This window comes from Orycteropus afer, unplaced genomic scaffold (assembly GCF_000298275.1).
Source record: "Orycteropus afer afer isolate SDZICR_OR568_19922 unplaced genomic scaffold, OryAfe1.0 scaffold00809, whole genome shotgun sequence".
Taxonomy (NCBI): Eukaryota; Metazoa; Chordata; class Mammalia; order Tubulidentata; family Orycteropodidae; genus Orycteropus; species Orycteropus afer.
Genome location: NW_006922396.1, coordinates 5,604 through 23,153, shown reverse-complemented (window position 1 = coordinate 23,153; position 17,550 = coordinate 5,604). Strand labels below are relative to the sequence as shown.

The window sequence follows — 17,550 nt, the reverse complement described above, 5'->3', positions numbered from 1 at the left end:
GCAAATCACCAGTGGCACTTGCATACCAAAGGTCTTCTGAACCCAGAGTAATTCTTACTAATCATGGAGGAGCCCCAATCCAACTGAACCCCATATTGAGGAAAGGCTGAGATAAGGCTTGGGCCCCTCAAGTTCTGTTTCATTCAATGTAACCCCGTCATCCCCTCAGTCAGCTGGGAGGCAGACTTGGCAACGGAAGCTAGCATCATAAAATGGTGCAGTAATAGAAGTAACTGGACCAGGAAGAGGAGGCATCTGCTCCAATGATGTCATAGCCATTGGTGGCCACAGGGGGTGTGTGAGACTGGTCATGCAGCCGTGTGTCAGGAGTAATGATTGTAGAGGGGCGGGGCATGAAGAGTGCCATTCTGGAAACAGTGCTGACGAGAAGCAATATACTCTGCATAACTGATTGTCACCTTCTCACTTCGATACCTGTATAAGGAAATAGGAAAGAGTATTAGGAACCCCAAGTAATTCATTTTGTAGAGTCACTCAGTAGAGAAAATCGAAAGCTTATTCTATATTTTTTAAAGAATAAAATGGAAGACCAAGAGCAATCTTACTTACAGAAAATGAAAGACAGCACAAGAAAACAATGTTGTTATTACAAATGAACAAGATGAAAAAGCACAATCACAATTCACACCTGAGAATGTATTTTCAGAATATTCCACCTTTAAACACTACATATGCTTATCGTATCAGGCTGCTCATAAGCAATCTGCTATTGGGGCCTGGATGAAGAATTTCAATGTCAAATTACAAGGATGCACCAAAGCCCAGTTTAAACTGCACATCTACGTTCAGGTTAAAATGTGATCAATTTGACAGAAATGCAACAATATGTACCTCAATTTGCAGAAGAACAACAAATAAGTTATTTACAACCACAAGGGGCACAGATACCTAATTCTGGGTCAAATTCTGATGAAGCAGCTTAAATAATCCTGGGGCTATATAAAACAGGTCTCAATTCCCAAATGAATATGTCATATCACAGGGCCATCAGAACAGAATTCAGAGCACTTTGGCTTTGCTCTTGGGAAGAGCCATGAGTCAGGATGCAAAGCATGGGGTGTTACAAACCTATGGAGCCTACTACAGACCACAGGAGCTGGGTGTGACAATCCTTACCCAGAGCCATCTCTTTCCCACTGTAATCACTCCTCCACTGCAAGGTGATTATTCCTGAATTTTGACAGGGAAATGGCTGTTCAAATAAATTATAATAATAATAGTATAATAATGCTTTGTATTTGAAGTGTTCTTTTTTTTTTTTTTTTCCCTTTTTTCTTTTGGAATCCAAAGCATTTCAAATACACTCACTGGATTATCTTCCAAACAGACCTGTGAGGTTAGTATATGATTATCAGCATTTTACAGATGAGGAGGCCACAAAGGCCCACAGACACTTAAGCCCCTCAGTATCTGAGATGTCAACAGGGATGGGAAGAGAACTGACATCTAATGACCATCTATACAATGTTGCCTGGCCCTGGGCTAGAAATTCTATTTACATTATCTTATCTCATCCTAAAACAACTCTGAGACATTATTCTTCCTTTTTATAGGCAGAGAGGCTGAATAACTTGCCTAGGTCATATAGCTAGTTAGAGCTGGAGTCCAGACCTTCAAGTCCTAATATATTCTATTATATAAGCAGCCTCCCCATAGAAATATTCACCCTAAATCAGTGGAGGCATTTCCTTCTAACTTCTGGTAAAAAGCATTTTTGACTATTCTCTTAGCATGCCCTGCCACCTAACTGCTTGTGCACTAAACAGGTAACTAGCTCAACTGACTTGATACTTCCACACTTAAAGTTTTTTCTCCTAACTTTACTTCTTACCTCAGCCCTCCAACCAAGTGGGCCCCACAAAGCCATTCAGCATTTGCTCAACAACCCAAACCCTGCTCCCACTATATCAACTTAGCTGTGGAGATGAACAGGGTGCTATGGGACACAGTCTTTGTGTTTGCTGCCACTGCTTCCTCAGGGCTTAAACCTTGCCCATACTCTTTAATTCAGGGACATTAGCAGAGAAACTTCTTTCCTTCCCTTTCTATCAAAAGTATCCTCCTCCTAAGCCCAGTTAAATTAAAAGGCAAAGAAAATTAGACATCGGCATACCTGGTGAGTTTGATCGTTTTTCTGAATTCACTGGTAATTGGAGCCTTAAAGCCACCTTTCCTGAGCAAGGAGTCTATGGTCTGGATCTGATCCCAGTCTGAGGAGGAAGAGAAGCCACACGGAGGTCAGCACCTGATCACACAAGAGTGGGATATGTTTTCATACGGCCAATGTGAGGAGAGAGGAATGGAATTCAAGAAGTAGCTACATCTGCGTGAGCTGGGGAAACCCTTGGTGCTGGTCCACATGTCCCTGGAGCCCTTGCCTGCCTCCCTGACAGTCCAGTGGAGACTCTGAAACATGAGATGGTAGCCCAGTACATGCCATAACTGTTGTCCCCAGGCTCCCTACTCCTGCAGCATTCTTCTCAGATGTTACCCAAGTGTAATCATTTACCAACAAACACGGTCCCAATTTAGATGGTCCAAGTGACCTAGTTCTAGTATACAAGTACACAATCATTTTTTTCTGTAGGAGAAAATGATTAAAATTCTGCAGCTTTTATTCCTTTATGTGGCTTTCTAAGAGTTTGATGACTTCTATGAATTCTGTTTTGTATTATAGATAATTTGATGGCAGGAAGGAAGCTGTTTCTTTAGGAAGGATGGGAAAGTTGTTCATATACATATATACGGGTATGCTGTTTTTATACACTCTTAATGGATAAAATCAAATACATCAAATTGAAAGCCGAACCAAAACAACTTTTTAGATTACTATATTAGGCGCCCCAACTTTGATTTTCTCAACCATCTTTCAAATGACAAAAGTAGTTTGATACTTATGTAAGTTTTTATCCCATCTCACTATTAACAAACACTTGTGGTATGCCTCCTTATTATACAAAAATATATTCTGACTAGAAGTCATCTTCTTATGCCACTGCTTTTGAAAAAATTTAAATACAACCAAAATGGAAACAAACAAAGCAATTGCTTTCCATATAATTAGTTTATTGATATACTTAATGGGTTATTTTCTCAATTCCAGGTTTATACCCAACAAATACTGAGTTTCAAATATTATTTTCAAACACAGACTAATTCCAAGGAAGAAAGAAAACTGGGTTACAAATCATAGAATGCACTAGCAATATTTAAAGGTATCTTCTAAATATACTTCTAAAGAAAGAAAAAACTTGTCAAACCCACCTCCTACCTTTAATGTTCTTTTATAAGAACTTACTAACTGAAAGGATGAGACATGGAAGAGTAACTACAAGGAAGAAGTAGGAAGAGAGCTATTACATTGTGGAGAATTGCAGTCAGTATCACGAAGCAAAATGTGTATGAACTGCTGTACGGAAAATGAATTTGCTCTGTGAACTTCCAACCAAATCATAATAAAAAATGAGAACACAAAATGAAAACCCCCAAAACTTATTAACTACTGAAAAGTACTGCCCTTTAGATAATAGCAGGGATTACTTTTTGCCCTTTGCGAAGTATACCATTGCTTAACAATGCATGATCAAAGGTTCAAAGCCCACTGATCTGGGCAACTTCCCTCTGTAATGAACTCTTTAAGATGGTCTAGTTGGTTGCTAGAATTACCACCATAGTTTAGGGGGTCAAGAAATAAAGCTGTTCAGTGATAGTGTTTGTAACAAGCATGTGAATAAGAGAAGTATTTACCCCTTTTCTTTTCCAGATCTTTTTTTGAGAGTTTCTCCTAGTTCTACAGGAATTTAATAGGTGTTAGGAGGAAGAAAGGCACTCGATCTTAGCTGCAGTTGGATTGAAAGATGGCACACTTCACTTTCTTGCCCTTCATTGGCAAAACTGTGAAAGGTACTGTTTATTGAAATCCCATCTGCCCAACTCACCTTGTTCCTTAGCAACCTCAGGTAAGTATGTGGCTGTACGTTTAATGCCTTTTTCATTGATGAATTCAATTCTGATCCCATGGACTCCTACCTACAGAAAAATACAACCAAGTCAATAGCATTTACTTATTCTAATGGGATTTCAACCATCCACACATAAATCGACAATCTCCCCTGCACCAGCGTGACTCAGGTCTGGCCAAAAAGGCTCTACTGTTTTTCATGTTTTTATACTCTCTCTCTCAGGTGTAAAGGCCAAAAACATTAGGGCAGGTATGAATTTATATGTAGCAAACTTTCTGCAAGTATAAAGTAGTAGAAATAAATCTTTTAAATAGCTCACCTAATAATTTTGATTATTTTAAACTATTCCATTTAAATGAAATGTCACAAAGTTTTTATTTGGATACATGATCCTTCACATCTGACTTCTGATAGAAATTTTTATTCAAGGGCTTACCAAGAGAGATAGTTTCTTTTATTCCCGTTACTATTTCTTATAGACAATGGTAGGAGGACTTGGGAAAGAGTGAATTGGGAAGAAATGAGAAGAGCAGAAGAAAGCCATTACATTTTTTCCTACTCTTAATATAGTCACCTATGTTCTTTTCTGTCACCTATGTTCCCACAACTGGCTCCAATCTCAGCTTCCACATTCTTAACTCTCTCTCAATGAAGGAGATACATTACCACGTACTAACCCGAACCCAAATGCAACGAGAGATGCAGAGTTCCAAATGAGGCTGTTCTCACCTCCCAGTCCAGGTAATCACTGGCATCCTCAAAGTTAGTAAGGAGGGAGACAGAGCAGAAAAGTTTAGGCAGTTCCTCTCGAGTCAGGGGGGGAAATCGGCTGTCCTTAAGTGCACTAGAAGGGATAGAAAATATAAGTGAGGCTGCTTTGGAGTCATGAGCCAACATCATATGACACACAGAGCCCAGAAATTAGCAACCCTGATATGAGGAGAACATTCATCTATTAACACTCACATGCTTAAAGAACTAGATGCTACTAACCAACTAAACTTCAATGAAGCAATTCACCAAATTAAAAACCCCTATAAAAGAGGATATTCAAAAATGTATTACTGATCCCTTAGAGCAATAGGCCATGGGGCACCAGAGGGACAACATTCACACGGAGGAAATGCAGGACAAACAGGAGTGCATAACTATGAGGGGCACAGGGGAAGGGTCACTGGGCAGGGAGGGGAGGAGATTGGGTTAGGGTTGGGCATGGTAAATGGGGAGTGAAACTAAATGTATACACTAACATTGAATGTAAAACAAACCCTTAAAGAAAAAACAAAAAACAAAATTTATTACTGAGAAGAAATACAGTCAGTCAGTTATTCCCAACAAACCTATCCACAGTTCTCAATGCTGGAGTCATTACCTGGTTAATGTGTATTCCCTGAGTCCTGAGTGAAGATTCATGGCTGAGAAGGTCCCAATGCAGCCACGAAGCCGCTTGTCCCGCCCTGTCTTCCATGTCACAAAGAGCGGACTAAAAAAAGGAAAACACAAAACATTCTCCAGCCCCAAATTAATCATGTAGAAGACCAAAAACTTTAGTCCCTGTTCATGTCTATTATTTATCAAGAGGGTTGTTCTCTGAGTGGCGGCTATCTGAAAAACTCTCTACCTTTGATAGTTGCACAGCCTCTGATCAGAAACAGAGAGGCAAACTTTGCAGGGCAGCATGAAGAAAGGCTATGTGCTACCTTTCCTATGTTCCATGCTGACAACTTTAATTCAGCCTGACACACATTTATTACTATTTTCCTCTTCTGCCCAGGACTCAACTTTTCCTTCTTCTACTTCTCCATGTTTTTCTTCTCTTCTTTATTCTACTTTTATGACCAACCACCCATGTTCCCTAGCTCCATCCTTCATTATGACACACAGGGCCTAGAGACCTTTCCCTTTTATCTGCAAAGCTTCCTTTGCAGCTTATATCTGCCTCCTGACAATTAAAACTATCTCCTGCCATGTAAATTTCTTCTTGGAAACCAGTGTCTTCTCAAGAACATTTTTTATAAGCAGAAGTTGCCAATTTGTTTCCAGGCCAAAGTCATGTTCGACTAGGCTATGATTGCTGCGGCTGGTGGTAGCAAATTTTTTTTTTTTTTTTATGATTTTTTTTTTTTTAATTAGGATTTGGGTGAAGATTTACAGAGTAAATTCACTTTTCATACAGCAGTTCACATATACTTTGTCTCATGTCATTGACCAAAATTTACAATGCAGCAGCTCCCCTCCCACTTCCTCCCCATAGTTATAACCTCCTTCCAGTGTCCGTCCCTTCATACTCTTTTGCACCCTGAGCTATCTCCATGTGCATAAGCAGCCCTTCCTTCTCCCATGATTGTTCTCTCCAGGGCGTGTGTCTACTTGAGGTAAATGTTTAACTCACATGCCTGTACTTTGTTTGGCTGGAAACCACAGTTGTGGGTTCAATTCCAGACCTGAAGGGCAGCTAGGGGCCATAGTCTCAGTGGTTACACTAGGCTCTATTGGACCAGCAAACCTGGTCCCCACCTTCTTTTTATTTTATTTTTTTTGCCTCCAAATGATTTTGAGTTTTGTTCCATATTGTTCTCCCTCTTTATGCAGGATCTCCTACATCCCTTCCAAGTGGATGGCAGTGGTAGCTGGGCACCATCTAGTTCTTCTGGTCTCATGGTTGTATAGGTGGTAGCAAATTTTTAAGAAAGAGGTTAGAGTTGTTCCCTCTTTCTAAAAACTCCTGCCCTACTCCATACTCCTATGCTCTTACCACTCGAGATACTTGAGTTAATCACCGCTAAAAATCCACGTACACTTTAAAAGTTATCTATTTCTTTGATCATGGTTATTAAGGATCCTAGCAAATCTCCCAACTTTTTGATTTTCTCCTCCAATAAAACAGTAAAACATCAATTAGAGTTACTGTCCCACAACCTATGCAAAAATCCCTCAAGACTTTCACTGCCTACAGGAAAGAACCACAAACCCTTGAGTACAACAGCCTAACCCCACTTGCAGGTACTAACACCTGCCCTTCCTCACTTGTGTCCCTCTCCTGCAAGTATAACCCTTGAACCTACTCAGAATTCCCACCTGCTTAGCCAGGACTTTCCTGACCATGGTAACACTCCCTTAAAAGTCATGCCATTTTCCCTTCTTGACATAATCACACAACAGTTAACTTCCCTCGTACGATTCTTAGCTTTATATGTGTGTTATTTGCCAACTCAATAACAACTCTCCCAACAACAAGGACTTTTCCTTCATATGCCCTCCATACCCCTGCTCAACAAAGAGTTTCAGTATGGCATTTTTCACAGGCAAGGAATGATCTCAGGTCCATGAATTTTTCAAAAGCACCTCTTTAAGACAAAGAATGAAAAGCATCAGTGCTCTTTAAATGCAACCTGGTCTTCTTCCATTATTGAATCCAAGGGATGGTCTAGCTATTGTCTGGACATTTCTCAGCATTCAATTCCTTTTACCCTTTGCCTACATGATTTTAATAGCTTTTTATAAGCAGCAGACCCTCTCAAGACGTCACAAAAAGATGTCATCATGCCTTTTCACTGTCCCCTGTACCTGATTTACTCACTAGGGATCATTGGTGAATCTAGGAAGTCGTGGCTGTGGGAAGCCATAAAGGTGACAGTAGAGCACATCAAAGCAGTAGCAGCACATCTCTGCAGTCACTACCAGGTTCTTGGTGGTGTTGGCAGTTCCGTTGGGCCGGGGGAGAGGGCTCAGCGCTCCCGATGTGGGATTCATTCGTGTAATGGGAGAGTTTCCAGGCCCCAGAGTTAAGTCTGACACATTCTCTCGTCCACTGTTGCTGTCCACATGCTGGTGGTTTTGAAGAGGTCCTGAACTAGAGCAGGGCACAGTTGTAGATTGGTTCCCGTGACTATGTGTTCCGCTTCCAGATAATTTGGGCTTCTTGACCCCACAACAGCCTGCTGCCAACTTGGGCTCGAGTGGAGGAACGCAGCGTCTTTTTCCCATCCTGATTCAGTGCTTGAGGTCTGGAATGCTGTAGAACCCTAAACAAAAAGATAATAGTTAAGCATGAATATGAATGGTTAGTAAAAGGAGAAAACAAAAATCAAAAGAGAAAGAGTCTGCATGGAGAGGCTAACAGTCATCAAATTATTTTTTCCACCCAAATCTTTAGTTCACTAATAGAGCCACCAGGAGACCCTGAATCTAGGACTTTTAACCTTTTCCTAAAGGGGGACGATTTTTGGTGGATAAGGCTCTCTGGGTGAGAAGGAAGGATGGGGCAGCAGCTGGCTAAGGACATTTAGAGAACGAATGGAAGATTACACTTGACCTGCCAGATTCTTCATCAGGTTGCTTCTTTATGTGTTATATGCCCCAGATCAAACTACCCTACTTTTTAAAAAACTCCAGAAAGAACTGTCATACTTTTCCTTGTTACCCACTTCCTTCCAGTGGTTTCTTTATCATTAACCTAAATCTATCTGTGTAGTTTCGGCCTCAAACCCTAGTGAAGATGAAAACCAGTTAGCTGTCATTCTGACGAGAGCATAACATAAGGCTCTCACCATTCTGCCCTCACAGCTCTCATTCTCCAATACCTTACTCATTGTTTCTGGTTCTCTTCTGAACTTACTCCAATTTCTCCACGTCTCTAGCCTTGCAAGACTCCACACACAGAAACTACAACCTAGTATAAACCTTTGTTCACAAAAATGACCCATGCCTCCCAGTCCTTTTGTGAGGTAGCCATTTCTGCCCTGTCATAGTAAGGCAGATAGCTACACAAGGTCACTCATCATAACAAAACATGGTATAAGATGGGCCAGGGAGCCAGCACATCTCATCTGATGATATGAAGAGGATGTGGGGATACTTTTTAACTGATTTTCCCTCTCAAAAAGCCTCAGGTAAAATGTGTAGCTATAATATGACCAAAGTCCTTTTGCTGTTGTCTAAAGTGTTAATAGTCTCTGAATCAGGAAGCTAGACCCTAGTTATTACACTGCTGTCTATAAAATCCTGCTAGCTTGAGAAAATTACTTTTTCTCCAGTCATATGTACTATTGCTTTGGAAAATAAACCTGTTATCTCACCTCAACTTTTTGTTGTGATTTAGACATGTATTTAGACATGTTTAGACATTCCTCTACAACATAGTATTCAGTTGTAAATTCTTTAACTTTTTAAATACAACCCGTCATTTTAGGCTGAAAAAACAAAAAACAAAAAAAACATTGCTGTAGTCAGTCAATTCTGACTCACAGCAGCTCCACGTGTTACAGAGTAGGACTGCGCTCCACAGGGTTTTCTTGGCCATGATCTTTATGGAAGCAAATTGTCAAGTCTCTTCCTCAGTGCTACTGTGTGGGTTCCAACTGCCAATCTTTAGTAATTGAGTGCAAAACGTTTGTGCCACCCAGGGACTTTTTAGGTTGAAAGAGATGGAAAAATTTCACAAACATTATTTGTTAATGTTCTACATATATGAAAATTCCAAGTGAGACAAAGATTGTCTATAGCTGAAGAATAACTGCATGCTTCAATATCTGGGTTCAAAAAGTCTTCTTTTTGATGAAGCATTATGTACTACACTCAATAAGACCTCCAATGTCAGTGTCATGTTTACTGTCAAGAAAGGAAGCATAGTGGTGTGGTCAAAAGTGCTGCCTCCACATGGGTTCAAATCCTGGTCCTTTAAGATTAACCTCTCTCTGACTCAGTTTTCTTAAAATGGGAATAACAATAGTACTTACCTCATGGGTAATTATGAGAACTAAATGAGTTTAACATAAGTAATGTGCATAAAACAGTGCCTGGTTGACTGCTCCCACTAGAATAGAAGCTCCCTTGAGGGCCCAGTCTTTGCTGTGTATTTAGTTCCTGTAGAGTTAAGTGCACTTTAAGCATGAACTCATTGAATCCCCTTAACTATTCAGCAAGCAGATGTTGTTACCATAATTTTACAGATAACGAATCTCAGCCTCAACAAGCAAGAAAATCTACCCCAAACCACAGTGACACTAAGTTTCAGAGCTAGGATTTCAGCCATAACCTACCTAAAATTCTAAGGCTTGGGTCATCCCGCCAAGCCACAAGGAAGAATGAGGGCTGCCAATAACATCCATTGGATCCAGTCCTTTTTCTAAGGTCATGCTAAGCAAAATCAATTGGATTATAGAGTATACTGTGGCTAGGGGTCTTAGGATTCATGGTGGATGAATCAGTAGGACTATCTCAACAGCTGGAATTTGAACAGGGCCAGTAGGGCCCTGAGGTACCCTGCCTCTAGAGCATTATCAAACAAAACAAGTCTCCTCTGTAAACTTTCACTCAATTCACAATAAGAAGTTAAAAAGTACATCCAAGAAAAAAAACTTGCAAGCCAAGAATGAATAAAATTTAAAAAACAAAAAAACAACTCTCCTCTCAGTGCTGAAAAGGTCACCATACCCTCTTCAGTTATGCTGTAGAATCCTCATCTCCCTGGTCTTTGTAGGATAAACCTCCCCCTCTACCAGACTTATAACATATTGAAACTCAAAACTCACTGCCATTGAAACAAAGACACACAGAAACAATTAGTCCAAGGGACTAGTGGACCACGTGAACCTCAACCTATATGGCCATGAGACCAGAAGAATGAGATGATGCCTGACTACCACGGTCAACCACTCAACAAGGGATAAGTGGGAGAGATCCTGGATAGAGTAGGAGAACAATGTAGAACAAAACAAAATTAATAAAAAAAGACAATGTTTACTGGTCTGATGGGGCCTTTTGAGACTCCTGAGACTATGGTCCCTAATTACCCCAGGAATTGAACTCACTACCGTGGCTTCCAGCCAAACAAAAGACAGGCATACAAGGTGAACGCTTCAGGCAGATACACTCCTTAGAACGATCAATCATAGGAGAACAGAAGGGCAGTATTTGCACAGCGAGACAGCTGGCAGGGCAGGAATGAATGCATAGGATAACTACAGGGAAGAGATAACTACAGGTAATAAGTGGGAAATTGCAGTCAATGTCATGAAACAAAATGTGTATGAACTGCTGTACAGAAAAGGAATTTGCTCTGCAAAGGTTTACACAAATCACAATAAAAATTAAACAAAAATTTATCCTAATACTATGGCCCTGGAATACACTTTGGGCCTGGAATAAAACTCACTCCCATGGGCTGGCTCTCAGCCTAACAGTAAACAAGATGTACACACAGACCACTCAACCCAGGGTGAAGCACCCACACATTCTACAGAAATGCGTCCCTTGGAGCAATGGACCACCCACGGGTCAACAAAGTGGCAACATTCGCGCAGAGGAAATGGAGGACACACAGCAGTGCATAATTATGAGGGGCATGGGGTAGGGGGTTACTGGGCAGGGAGGGGAGAAGACTGGGTTAGGGTTGGGGATGGTAAATGGGGAATGAAACTAAATGTACGTGAAATGTTGAATGTGAAACAAACTCTGCTCTGTAAACCTGTATCTAAGGCACAATTAAAAAAAATAATTAGTGTGAAAAAAAAATTAATCAAAACTTAAAACTCACTGACATTGAGTCGATTCCAACTCAGTGATCCCCATTGGGCTTCCAAGGCTGTAAATCTTTATGGAAGCAGACTGCCTCGTCTTTCTTCTGCAAAGAGGCTGGTGGTTCGAACCACCAACTTTTTGGTTTGTAGCCAACTACCTTAACCACTGCATAATCAGAGTTCCTTTAGAACAAAATGAAGGGGCCTGAACTTCATGAGGGTCCACAAAAATGGCCAGGCTTGATTCTTCCTTCCTCTATGTGGGGAAACTGAGTAGTGCTTTGCTATTCTGTTCTGGGCCAGGTGGCTTATGCCATCTAGAAATCCCAGCCAACACTGAACTCATTATTGCCTTTAGCCTAAAAGGCTGGGTGGCGTATGTGTCCTACCTCTCACAACATCTAATATAATGCCCTGCATATAGTATGCACACCAAAAGAAAAAACAACTTACTTATATGGAATAAATGATCGCTACCAAGAATCTCATCTATAAATCTAGTAATTTTATTGAAGCTTTTCTTTTAAGATTACAAGAAGGTTTATAGCACAACCTGATCATAAAGATGATTCCACTGTTATATACTGTGATAGTTGGAGCTGTGTGTCAACTTGGCTGGTTGGTTTATGCAGTTGTGTGTGAATTATTCCCATGATGGGCTCACGTGTATATGTTTTGAGCAGCCAATCCGTTGAAGGGGAGTTTCCCTAGGGGTGTGGCCTGCTTCCAATATATTTATGGACATCCTGGGAAAAAATGACACTCTTCTGTAGATAGGGATCCTGTTGTGCTGCCTACAACTGTCCGTGAGCAAATAATCCACCATTCGGCCTGGACATCTTGGATTCATCATTCATTAGAGTCAACAGCCTGTATACTGCCTGCCAACCTTGAGTTCATCAGCCCTGCAGCTGTGAGTTGGGAAAAGCCTCCAGCTTGATGTATGATCCAAGAACTTGGGACTTGCCAGCTTCTGTAAGTATGTGAGCCATTTTCCTAAGATAAATTTCTCTTTCTTTATATGTATATATAAGCTTTACTGGTTTTGCTTCTAGAGAACCCAGCCTAACACATATATGTTCAAAAGAACTGTGCCAAGTGCTTTCGTGTTGTAATCACTGAATGCTCACCAACAACCTTCTGGTAGCAAAAGTCCAGTTCCCAGAGAAACGTGAGAATGTGTCCAAGTTTAAAAGTCCACTTTGGTTCTACTGTAAAGCGCTGACTCTGAAGTCTCTCTGAAGCTGAGAGTGACTGAATTACAAATATATGTTGTTATCAATAATGCCAACTCTGTTCAGCTCAAACAGAAAGATGACTTAATTTTTTTATAGCAAAATACAAAGCTAATGTGGATAATTCATTCTAAAATTATGTCAGCTACCACCTAAATTCCCTTCTTGGTCTGATTTATGCTGGTAGCAGTTTTCTTTGCTAAAAGTCACCAATAACTAGTCAGTCAGTACTGGAGTTGGCCTCAGGTGCTATAACTGAGGACCAACTTTTGCTTTAGATGCAAAAAACTTTTTTTTTGAACTATGGGTGACTGAAGGCTCTCCCTTGATAAGCTGTGCAATTTAAACTACACTGGAGAAGAATTTTTTTTTTTCTCCTTTTTGAATAAGAGGGTGCTTTAAGAGCCACCCACTAGCCATTTATGATTTATGACTTCAGGGATTAATACAAACCATTTCTTATAAATTGCTAATGCTTATTAAAAAGAAAGTATTGAGACAAGGATGTGAGGGTGCCCTGACTGAGAAGGCTGGCTGGGCAGGAGGACCTTCCTCCCTTGCTGTAGATCCTTTCCAAGGCTACTAAGTTTATTAAAAACAAGCTGATATCTTTCTGCAGCAGCCCCCACCTTCAGAGGACACAGCCTATTAGCCTTTGGGGAGTATAGTCTAGGGTGAGAACCTAACTATGATTTGCCAAGTGCCAGCTGTGTAACCTTGGGCACATTCTCACATCTCTGTGGGTCCTGGGCTGCTACTACCAGAGAATTGTTTGTGATCATTCAATAAGTACAACATGAAAGCACCTGGCAAAGTTCTTTGGTGCACACAAAAAACTCACTGTTAGGGAGTGTGACCTACAGGACAGAGCAAAACTGCCTCATTGCATTTCCAAGGCTATAAATCTTTTCAGAAACAGACTGTCACATCTTTCTCCTGCAGAGTGGCCGGTGGTTCAAACTGCTTTTCTTTTGGTTAGCAGCTGAGTGCTTTCACTGAGCCACCAGGCTCCTCTTTGGTACATGTTGCTATTGTTAGGTGCCATTGAGTCAGCTCCAACTCACAGCGATCCTACATACAAAAGAACGAAACACTGCCCTGTCCTGTGCCAGCCTTATAATCCTTGCTGTACCTGAGCCCATCATGGCACCCACTGTGTCAGTCCATCTTGTTGAGGATATTTCCCTTTTCCGCTGACCCTCCACTTCACCAAGCACGATATCCTTCTCCAGGGAATGGTCCCTTCTGACAACATGACCAAAGTAAGTGAGACGACATCTGGCCATTCTAGCTTCTAAGGAGCATTCTGGCTGCACCTCTTTCTGGACAGATTTGGTACATAGCTCTACATATTGAGGATCTACTATTACTACTGCTCCCCATACCAATAAAGGCAGGGTTATAATTATAAAAATACTATAGTTCTGAGTTTTTACAATTTCTAGAGAAATAAATGCCCTCATAAGTTTTATTAACTTGTAGTATGAAAGGAACTCTGGTGGTGTCGTGCCTAAGGCACCTGATTGCTAACCAGAAGGCTGGTGGTTCAAACCCACCAGCCACTCCTTGGAAGACTGGGCAATGTACTTCCATAGAGATACCACCTCAGAAACCCAAGGAGGGGATGCTATGAGTTGGAACCGACTTGATGGTTAAGTTTGGCTTTTTTTTTTTGGTTGTAACACAAAGATCATATTCTTAACACAGGATTACTACGCTGATGACCTTGATGTTTTTCCTCTTTGGAGAACAATGCCTTTTAATAAACCACCTGCTATTCCTTTTATTGGGAGATGCCAGGAAATATAAAGAATCTTGGGCTGTTGCACAGTTGAACAAAGTTCTATTCTACTGGAATCTTCATTTAAGCTTATAGGCACAGTTTAAAAAGTGACTTAATTACCTATATATGCCATTAGAGTTTTAAGTCTTGATGAAAACGAGTACTAATGACACTACTGTGTCAAAGTAGTTAGTAAGGGTAGATTTTAAACAATAATCTGGAAACAATTAACTAGAAGAGCCTTGAGGTAATCTAAATTAATCTAAATTTTAGATTAACCTTTTGAAGATAAACCTCAAAACAGCTTATTGGAGAGCATGACCTCATAACAAAGAAAACAGACCTGGGAGGTGGGAGAGGCCAAGAGACAAGGAGGTCTCTTCATTTTTTTTTTTTGTTATCATTAATGTCCAGATGTCTGCTGAAATCAAGCCTTCTATTGAAGAGAATAAGTTGTTGTGTCCTTTGTGACACGGAGTGGAAGTGAAATTCAATTTATTCAAGTATAGATACTGAAGTGAAGTATACACACTAAAGTGGTGTATTTAAGGATCTATTCCAGGAAATAGGAAAAAACCCCACAAACATTGAGGTAACCATTTAAATAATTTCTACGTATTTGAAACCGCTTCATGCACATATACACATATCCCAAACACTTGATATGTGCAAAATTTCCCTACAGAATTATTTACCCACATAACTACATTTTAAATTTACAGAAATGTGCAGATGTGTGTTTTCATGTCAAGTTGGCTTAAGAAAAACGTGAATATAAAAGTCAGAAGTTTTGTTTTGTGATTCCTGGCTCTTTTCTACATGACAAGCTTCTGAGTGTTCCTGGGTCTTGGTTTCTCCACCTGTCCTATCCCCCTCACAGAGGGGTTGTAAAGATCCAATAAATGCAAAGCACTCAGAAAACGCTATCTTACAAATGTCAGCACACTATCATCAATAAACTCAAAAGAATGCTGTAATAATGAAACTTTTTTCTGTAACTTTGTCTAAAATTTACATGTAGTATTTTATCATTTTCAAATCTGTGATGGAATAAGGTTACCAACAGCAGAGTTAAATGTTCTAAAATCTCTGAAGACTATAACCGCATGAAAGAAACCTAGTAATTGACCTTGATCAGAAACTGCATTAACATCTGGGCCATGATCTCTGTCCACTTAAAAAAAAAAAAAAATATTTTAGGAAGGGTTAAGAGTCAGACCCTATGTAGCAAAATGTAAAAGAAATATAAAAGCTACCTTACTCTTTAGGCCACTCTGATAGCTTAGAGAAGATACTTTGACTCTGTACACTTATTTTAAGAGAGCAAGTGGAAGGAACTTCATTAACATTAGGATGCCTCATGGAAGCAGAAAAATACAAGTCAACGAACTACACACACATTTTAAAGTTGTAGCACAGGCCTAAGGAGCTCCGGTGGCACAGTGCCTAAGGCATTTGACTGCTAACTAGGAGGTTGGCAGTTCAAACCCACTAGCTACTCTGTGGAAGGAAGACCAGGCAATCTACTTCCATAAAGATTTACCGCCTTGGAAACCTTTGGGTCCCTATGAGTCGGAATCAACTTGATGGCAGTGAGTTTGGTCTTTTTTGGTTTAGCACTGGCCTAAAACCAAAAACAGCAAAAAAAATTCTATCCTAAGTATGTGCAACATAATACTACTCACTGAAAGCAGAAAGTCTGTATTGCCAAGGGAACAGCTATAACAGAAGAAGGGAGCTAATTTGTCTCTGGAATGAATTTTCTTCCATTCGATTCCATTCCTTCTTCCTGTACCTAAGACGGAAATGCAGGTGCAGTGAATGAGCAAAATCAAAGCTATGCAGGTGTAAGATACACTTTTTTGAAAAAATTACAAGCCAACAGAGCAATTTCCACGTGCATGTGTGTGTGTGGGGGGACAGAACAGGCACTCCTAACTAAACATTTCAAAATCTAAATATAAGACAGCAATGACAATCCCTTTGATTGAGTCACCTCATCCTTACGGTCATCAATAAAAAGGAAAGATTGAGGATCAAAGGTTTTATTGAACTTGAATAAGACAAGCATTTAAACTTCTCCTCCTCCCAATTTAGGTCAAAAGTTGCTCTCAGGACAGGAAATACCATTTCAAGGCTATCCATTGGTTTCAGACAAACATTTACAAGTCTCCTGCAAAGATGATGATGAAAAACTATTGGACAGTATGATCCTGAGGGCAGGCCACCTTGTTACCCCAGGCAGAGATAACTGTTGATAAGAATCATCCATCTTTACTCTCAGTCTTGAATAAATCTCTTAAACTCTCTCCAGAAGTGCCCTCCACAGCCCAGTATTAGAGAGCTTTGCTATTCCCAAAGAAGTAAACAGGAGTCTCCAGGCTCCACCCACTTCATCCAAGGAGAGAGCAGTGAAGGAGGATAGGCCCAAAGGGATAAGGGTGAGGGAGACTGGCAAAGAAAGGAGTTCAGATCAGGACAAGGAATGAAGGGCAAAACCCAAAGTCTAAGAAGAGAGACATAAAGCCCAAAGGCAGTAAGGTGGAAGGCTGATGGAAATAAGAACTAAGGAAGGAAACTGAGGGTGGGGTTGGTAAAAACCAGAAAGAGCGCGTGTATGAAGAGTGTTAAGAAAGAAGGACGAAATAAAAGCACGGAAAGGAAAGGCCAGGGAGGGGCAAAGGAGTCAGAAGGAAAACGTGAAAGGTAAGAAAAATGAGTGCAAGGAAGAGAGCCTGGGGGCCTGGGGAAATCTTAGAGATGACGGAGTGACGGGTAGAGCTGCGAAGGCCGAGTTGCGGGGGTGGAATCCAGACACAGGGCGGGGGAGGGGGCGGTGGGATGGTCGGAAGGGGGCCGCCAGGAGGCGCCGGAGACCACCAAACTTTACACCGATCCGAGACGATTTCCAGGAAGGAGTACAGAAAAGGAGCTGGAGCTTTGCCTCGGGGCCCGGGGCAGGGGCGTACGTCTGCCCGCCACCCCAGCAAGCGGTCAAGAACCCCCTGCTACCCACCGGGACACGTGGC

The 17,550-nt window shown here is 40.9% G+C and overlaps 1 protein-coding gene across 1 annotated transcript; it reads right to left on the bottom strand.

Moving 5' to 3' along the window:
• Nucleotides 1-323: 323 nt before the first annotated feature.
• On the bottom strand, nt 324-16,764 carry AMMECR1L (AMMECR1 like). Its single transcript, XM_042783274.1, has 8 exons — nt 16,722-16,764; nt 16,207-16,322; nt 7,564-8,008; nt 5,356-5,466; nt 4,713-4,827; nt 3,960-4,050; nt 2,135-2,231; nt 324-435 (listed from the first exon to the last, which is right to left on the bottom strand). The coding sequence occupies exons 3-8, from the start codon at nt 7,968-7,970 to the stop codon at nt 324-326; spliced, it is 933 nt and encodes a 310-aa protein (XP_042639208.1). The 5' UTR covers nt 7,971-8,008; nt 16,207-16,322; nt 16,722-16,764.
• Nucleotides 16,765-17,550: the final 786 nt, after the last annotated feature.

Coding starts and splice junctions, on each gene's coding strand:
- AMMECR1L (XM_042783274.1), bottom strand. CDS start 7,970: ATGGGAAAAAGACGCTGCGTTCCTCCACTCGAGCCCAAGTTGGCAGCA. Junction 5,467..7,563: donor AGATTCACCAATGATCCCTA/GTGAGTAAATCA, acceptor TCCTTTTTTTAG/TCCGCTCTTTGTGACATGGA. Junction 2,232..3,959: donor TGAGGTTGCTAAGGAACAAG/GTGAGTTGGGCA, acceptor CTTCCTCCTCAG/ACTGGGATCAGATCCAGACC.